The 6,785-nt window shown below is 42.3% G+C and overlaps 1 protein-coding gene across 7 annotated transcripts in view; it reads left to right on the top strand.

Annotated features, from left to right (window-relative positions):
- Positions 1-3,213, top strand: part of pfdn1 (prefoldin subunit 1) — a 5,130-nt gene extending 1,917 nt beyond the window's left edge. The window contains exons 2-6 of one of the 7 annotated variants that reach the window (XM_050041170.1): positions 1,640-1,806; positions 2,228-2,392; positions 2,439-2,658; positions 2,756-2,830; positions 2,906-3,213. In XM_050041170.1, the coding sequence (XP_049897127.1) occupies positions 1,640-1,806; positions 2,228-2,392; positions 2,439-2,658; positions 2,756-2,830; positions 2,906-3,079 (801 nt within the window). In that variant the 3' untranslated portion in view covers positions 3,080-3,213. Of the gene's footprint in view, positions 1-1,639; positions 1,807-2,227; positions 2,393-2,438 lie in introns of all 7 variants that reach the window. The other 6 variants (XM_050041169.1, XM_050041173.1, XM_050041176.1 and 3 more) reach the window with 6 other exon arrangements.
- The last annotated feature ends 3,572 nt before the right edge of the window (positions 3,214-6,785 follow it).

The raw sequence follows: 6,785 nt of genomic DNA, 5'->3' as shown, positions 1-6,785 counted from the left end.
GGGGGCAAACACTTTTTCACACAGGGCCATGTAGCTTTGGATTTTTTTCTTCCTCATTAATAAAACCCTTCATTTAAAAACTGCATTTTGTGTTTACTTGTGTTATCTTTGACTAATGTTTAAATTTGTTTGATGATCTGAAACATTTAAGTGTGGAAAACATGCAAAAAAGTAAGAAATCAGGAAGGGGGCAAACACTTTTTCACACCACTGTACATGTGTACTTTAGTGTGTTATATGAAATCAGAGTCAGCAGTATTTTAGGAAGAAAGCTGTTGATTATATAACAGATGCCATCAGTAATTGTAGCCTATATACATGTGTACTTTAGTGCGTTATATGAAATCAGAGTCAGCAGTATTTTAGGAAAGAAGAGTCACAATTATAGACAACAATGTCTGTAGGCAGTCACCTGGTTGCAGACTTTCCTTATAGCAGCCTAATGAGCGAGGTAAGGAAAAGGATGGATGGAGATGAGAATGTCCTAGGGTGACCAGACGTCCCGAAAAATTCGGGACAGTCCCGAAATTCAAGCAGTTGTCCCGAACATTACACCAGAGCAGAGTCTGGAGGAGTTACTGCCTGATAAAACATTAAACACTGATCATGGTGGTTGAGTCATCCTGCAGCTCCCGCCGGCTGCACATTGGCTGCAGCAGTTCCTACATCAATTATGGGTGTTGTAGTTTTTAAATTGTGTACAGCAGTGGCGATGAAGTAGATGAAGAGAGCGCAAGCTGCAGCCGCGAGGACAGGGAAAGCGCAGGCAGCCACAAGGAGGAGTGATTTGCACGTTGCAGTGCAACCTCTTGTTCTAACTGTTCTACAAACTGACAGGCCTGAATGTACCAGGCGTCTTTTATTTTGTTAGCTTTTATTTTTTTAATTGAGTTTAACACTAGGACCGCCAGGATCACAGCGCCCCTCCAAGCGCCGCAGCGGTCTGCCAGACCGTCATATGTAACTTCATTGTTTATGCTGCCCGTGTGCTCAGAAGCACTCAAAATGCATTTTTGAGTCATTTACGAGAAGTTATGATAAAATAAAAATATTACAGACTATAGAATAGGACTGACAACCTCTCCAATGTCTCCTGTCAATTAATTAACACTATTTGTCGGCTTTTTATAATTTTGCTGCTGCGCTGAATAAAACACATGTATATAGGCTACAATTACTGATGGCATCTGTTCTATAATCAACAGCTTTCTTCCTAAAATACTGCTGACTCTGATTTCATATAACGCACTAAAGTACACATGTATATAGGCTACAATTACTGATGGCATCTGTTATATAGTCAACAGCTTTCTTCCTAAAATGCTGCTAGTTCTGTGGCGTTGCCTAATGCCTGCAGTGCGCTATAGGAGCGATAATTGACGCGCCTCAGTCGACACACGTCAATTATCGCTGTCAGTGCGTTTGGGGATTTAAGTCCTCACAGGAAATATGTAACGTTAAAAGGCTGGGCTGTTGTGGTCCTACAGTTTCCACGGCAGCAGATTGCTCTGTGTTCCTATTGGTCAAAGTGACGGCTGTGACGGGAGAAGTCGTGGAAGACAAAAAGAAAATCAAACATGCTAGACTAGGTGAAAGATGTCCAGGTGTTTCTCATCAGAGTGATGCCTCTCTGTTGTAGGCGTTCTCGGAACTGCAGGTGAAGATGATCGACACGCAGCAGAAGGTGAAGTTGGCCGACCTGCAGATCGATCAGCTGACTCGGGTTCAGAAACACGCCAAGCTGACTCACGCTGAGATCACCACACTGCCCGACAACACGCGACTGTACGAGGGAGTCGGACGCATGTGAGTCTCCATGACAACCAGGATCTTTGTTCACCAGAGCAGGTTACACTGACAGGAAACATGACATCACAGTGACATCACACAGGAGCTGAATGCTCAGTAGATGATGGTGAACAGGTGAGCTGTAGTTACTGTGATGGAACTACAGACAGGTGCGTGACACCACTCAGGTGTGTTATTGATTACAGCTGATCAGTTATTGATCATCAGAACAGAAGAGAACGGTCACTCTGTCGGTTTTTATTAAGACAATATTTTGTCCTCTGAATTTAAACAGAGTGATGTGTCCTCTTTACAGACATATCTCTGTCAGTGTGTGACAGACGCTCAAAGATCTTCTATTGCTAATGTGTGTGTGTGTGTGTGTGTGTGTGTGTGTGTGTGTGTGTGTGTGCGTGTGTGCGCGCGTGTGTTGTCTCAGGTTCATTCTTCAGTCGAAAGAGGACATCAACAATCAGCTGATGGACAAACAGAAAACAGCTGATGAGAAAATTAAAGAGCTCGAGGTACAAACACACACAAATACACACTTATGTCCAGGTGTGTGTCCTGTCCAGGTGTGTGTCCTGTCCAGGTGTGTGTCCAGGTGTGTGTCCTGTCCAAGTGTGTGTCCAGGTGTGTGGTGTGTCCAGGTGTGTGTCCTGTCCAGGTGTGTGTCCAGGTGTGTGTCCTGTCCAGATGTGTGTCCAGGTGTATGTCCTGTCCAGGTGTATGTCTAGGTGTGTGTCCAGGTGTGTGTCCTGTCCAGGTGTGTGTCCTGTCCAGGTGTGTGTCCAGGTGTATGTCCTGTCCAGGGTTGTGTCCAGGTATGTGTCCTGTCCAGGTGTGTGTCCTGTCCAGATGTGTGTCCAGGTGTGTGTCCTGTCCAAGTGTGTGTCCAGGTGTGTGTTCTGTCCAGGTGTGTGTCCTGTCCAGGTGTGTGTCCTGTCCAAGTGTGTGTCCTGTCCAGGTGTGTGTCCTGTCCAGGTGTGTGTCCAGGTGTGTGTCCTGTCCAGGTGTGTGTCCAGGTGTGTGTCCTGTCCAGGTGTGTGTCCTGTCCAGATGTGTGTCCAGGTGTGTGTCCTGTCCAGGTGTGTGTCCAAGTGTGTGTCCTGTCCAGATGTGTGTCCAGGTGTGTGTCCTGTCCAGGTGTGTGTCCAGGTGTGCGTCCAGGTGTAACGGTGGTCTGACTGTGTTGTCTTATTTCCAGCAGAAGAAGGTGTACCTTGAACGCAGCGTGAAAGAAGCTGAAGACAACATCAGAGAGATGCTGCTGTCAAGGAGAGCTCAGTGACTCACTCATCAAGAACCTATAATACTCTGTAACACACACACACACACACACACACACACACACACACACGTACACGTTCCTGTCAGTGTGTTTGTTAGTTGTTCATATTAAATGTTGAACCTTTTGTCTCCTCATCGTGTCTTTGTTTATTTATTATAAGTCTGACTTCAGGTCAGTGAGGACGCCGCGTCAGATGTAGTAAATCTTTAGCGACCTTTATTTAGCTGACCTTTGACCCCTCAGACGTCACTGCATTTAAAACCAACATGACTGTATAAAGGATATTACTACATGGGCTCAGGAACACTTTGGAAAACCACTGTCAGTAAACAAAGCTGCTCTACCAATGACAGTTCAGACTCAGAAACAGAAACAACAGAATACAAAGCAAAAAGCAAAACTAACAAATGAAGGATATTCAATACAGTCGTCAATCTTTACAACACTTATCGATAATAGAGTCAGTTCTAAGTGTCTTCTTGCTCTTAAGGCTTCAATAGTTGTGCAATATTGTTTCAGATCATGCAGAAAATGTTCAAAGCTTGGTTTGGATTCTGCACATTTCTCCTTATTAATGTGAAGAAGAAGAAGCTGTACAAAAAGAACAGTCTTTCTCTTTCTCCTCGTCTTCAAAACAAATAAAAATGTCTTTTTCTTTTAAGTGGATTGTTTGTCCAGTTCTTCTGTTTGAACATCCATCCAGAACATTCTAGTATAGGCTACACACAGTGATCAAACAGACGACAAATTGTTTCTTCCTCATTTCCACAAAACACAAGAATATTCTATATATCGATCTTAAATCTCTCTAAAGTTTCTCTGCTGAATATATTTTATGCAATATTTTAAAAGAGACTTCTTTAACTTTATTATTCAGACAGAATTTATTTCCAACTAGACACATATTCAAACATCAACTTCACCATAAAGCGAGGTCCAAAAGAATTTTGCTGAGGGCACAGATACAGTATGCATGTGATTCCTGATGAATTTATTCAAACATTTATTCTTAGTAATGTCATTTACTCTGAGGAACGAACACTGCTGAGTGGAACAGTCGTAGAGACCTCAACAGTTGATCCTCTAAGCAGCTGCAGTGCACTCCTCAGTACAGCATCTCAGACCACTGCATATTCCTTTGGTGTAATTTGCAGCCTGAACTTAGAGAGGAATTTATCATACGTTAGTAACTGTGCCTCAGCATTCACAAGTTGTTTAACTAATACAATACCATTTCAACCCACATTTTATAACAGAGTGATTTATCTTTATATTGAATATTCTTGTTATTCCAGATGGAACATCTCATTGGTGAGAAATTATGCATGTGCACCATTTTCCAGGACAGCAGCGCTTGTTTATGAAAGTTTGCTAATTTTACAGGTAATTTTTCAGTCTTATAATCACATGTTAACAGAAGTCTAAGAGCACCAACTGAGTTAAATATATGTTTAGGGAAAGCATTCCAAATATTGGGCCTCATTCACAAACAGTGCGTACGCACAAATCTGTGCTTAAACTGTGCGTACGATCGTTTGTAGCACAAATCCGGGATTCATCAATATTTTCTTACCCAAATTTGTTCTTACTCTGCGAACAAATTTAGAACTGCCTCAGACCATGCGTACGCACAAATGAGGAAGGCCGAACTGACTTAGAAAATGCAAACATACCTTTTAAGTACATGCAGAGTCTATAAAACCACATTCATGAAAAAGAGATTTAATTAACATTTTTTAGAATAATTAATTTACTAATATATTGGCCAAATGGATTAAATTACCATGAAATTGACACACGTTCACCCTCATCATTGTGACAATTAAAATATTAACAAGATGAACAGAAAAACTATCACTCCATCAGCGTGCAGATGATCTGTAATGCCGACTGCCATATCCTTAAGGCTGTGGCCCGCTGGCCAGGAGGCACCCACGACTCATTTATTTTGCAAAACAGTACAGTGGAATGCGTTTGGAGGCAGGGGCTGTGAGAAGTGGATGGCTTGTTGGTGAGCATCTTTTGTTCTAGTCTTTTATTTCAATTGTTTTAAGTTAGTATTTTCAGTAAGTCTCTATTCCGTTAATGTTAAAATGTTATATTGTTTGGGTGACCGGGCATATGGCCTTAAAACATGGCTGATGACACCATACGCAAACCCTGAAACCCCTCAAGAGGTGCGCTATAATAACATACATGCCCACACACGCGCCGTAGAGCGCACTTTTGGCGTGCTTAAGGGCCGTTGGATGTGTTTGGATCAGATACGGCCGGTGGCAAACTACTTTATACCCCTGAGAAGGTGTGCAAGATCATCCTGGCATGCTGTGTCCTCCACAATCTTACAATGACCCATGGCATTCCTGTAAGACCCGGCGCCATCGCTTCTAACAAACTGTGAAATTTACTACTTCTCTCCTAGCGTAACCGCTTCCTTCATTCATGAATCAACTCCAGGCAAGCGGTTTCCTTATATGGAGAAATGGGGGCGTGGTAGTATGCTGATTGCAGATCGCGGACACGCGCCTGTCAATTTAGAATGATTCTGATTTACTAACATACGCACGGTGGTGAGAACAAAATTGGCCGGTACGCACGTGTCATGAATCCGACGGTGATTTTGCGCAAGTAGCTACTTATTTTTTGCAGAGAGTAAGAACATTTCTGCGCAGATATTAGTGAATGAGGCCCATTGTCTTTTTCTTTAATCACATTAGTTAACCATTTTACTTTGAAAGTACTATTTAATGTTTCAAAACTTACGACCTCAACACCACCATCTCTTCTTGTATTACATAGAATATCTTTTCTTAAATAATGACATTTGTTCCTCCAAATAAAATTGAGTAAAATTTTATCTAATTTTTGTGTATATTGCCGCAGGCATTTCAAGTACTAAAGACACGTAGACAGCTCGAGATGTCCCCTCAGCTTTAGACAACAAGACCCGACCATTCAGTGAGAGCTCTCTCATCAGCCACAGATTGAACTGGTTTGTTATTTGTTCCACTCTAGGGTCAAAATTTAAGCCACAAAACTGCAAAGTTTTGCCGGTTAGTTTTGTGTCCGACTTCATCCCGACTTGCTCTGATGTATTACAAAAGTGGACAGCGATAAAACCGCGAGCAGCTGCAGCTGCTCTCCATCGACTGCACCGCCTGGCTCTCACCTGATCTAACAGCTGATTGGTTCAGATGTTGACTCAACAAGATGACGTCACAGACTAAATACATTCATCATAAACCACACAGAGTCTACTGTGTATTAACACTGGACTGTTTTAATTATTGAAGTATTTAGCAGCACAGAGACTGGTGGTCAGTGGGATGTGAGGACTCTTAAACTAACGTGTACAGATGTGAAGCCCTGACTGTATCTGACTGAGCCTTAATGAACGCTGTTGTCTTGTATCAAATATGAAGCTTACAGTCAGACACAGTGTATTCAGCCTGTGTAGCCATGGCGACAGGTCAAACTGATATGATGCTGATTTACAGCAGAGTTCATGAACCATGAACATAAACTACAGATCACCTGTAAAACATTTTAATAAATTAATCTATCATAATTAAAACAACTGGAGACTGAGAACAAACTGATATATGGGTCTGATCACTTCTTTAATGAATTGACATCATTCCAGACAGGAGTTAGTGTGTCTGTGACTTCCTGTACGGACTGAAGGTTGCTGGAAACTGTCGGGAAA

The sequence above is a fragment of the Epinephelus moara genome, chromosome 3 (genome assembly GCF_006386435.1).
Source record: "Epinephelus moara isolate mb chromosome 3, YSFRI_EMoa_1.0, whole genome shotgun sequence".
NCBI lineage: Eukaryota > Metazoa > Chordata > Actinopteri > Perciformes > Serranidae > Epinephelus > Epinephelus moara.
Note: the sequence above shows the minus strand (reverse complement) of the source record. Positions and strands in the feature narration are given on the sequence as shown.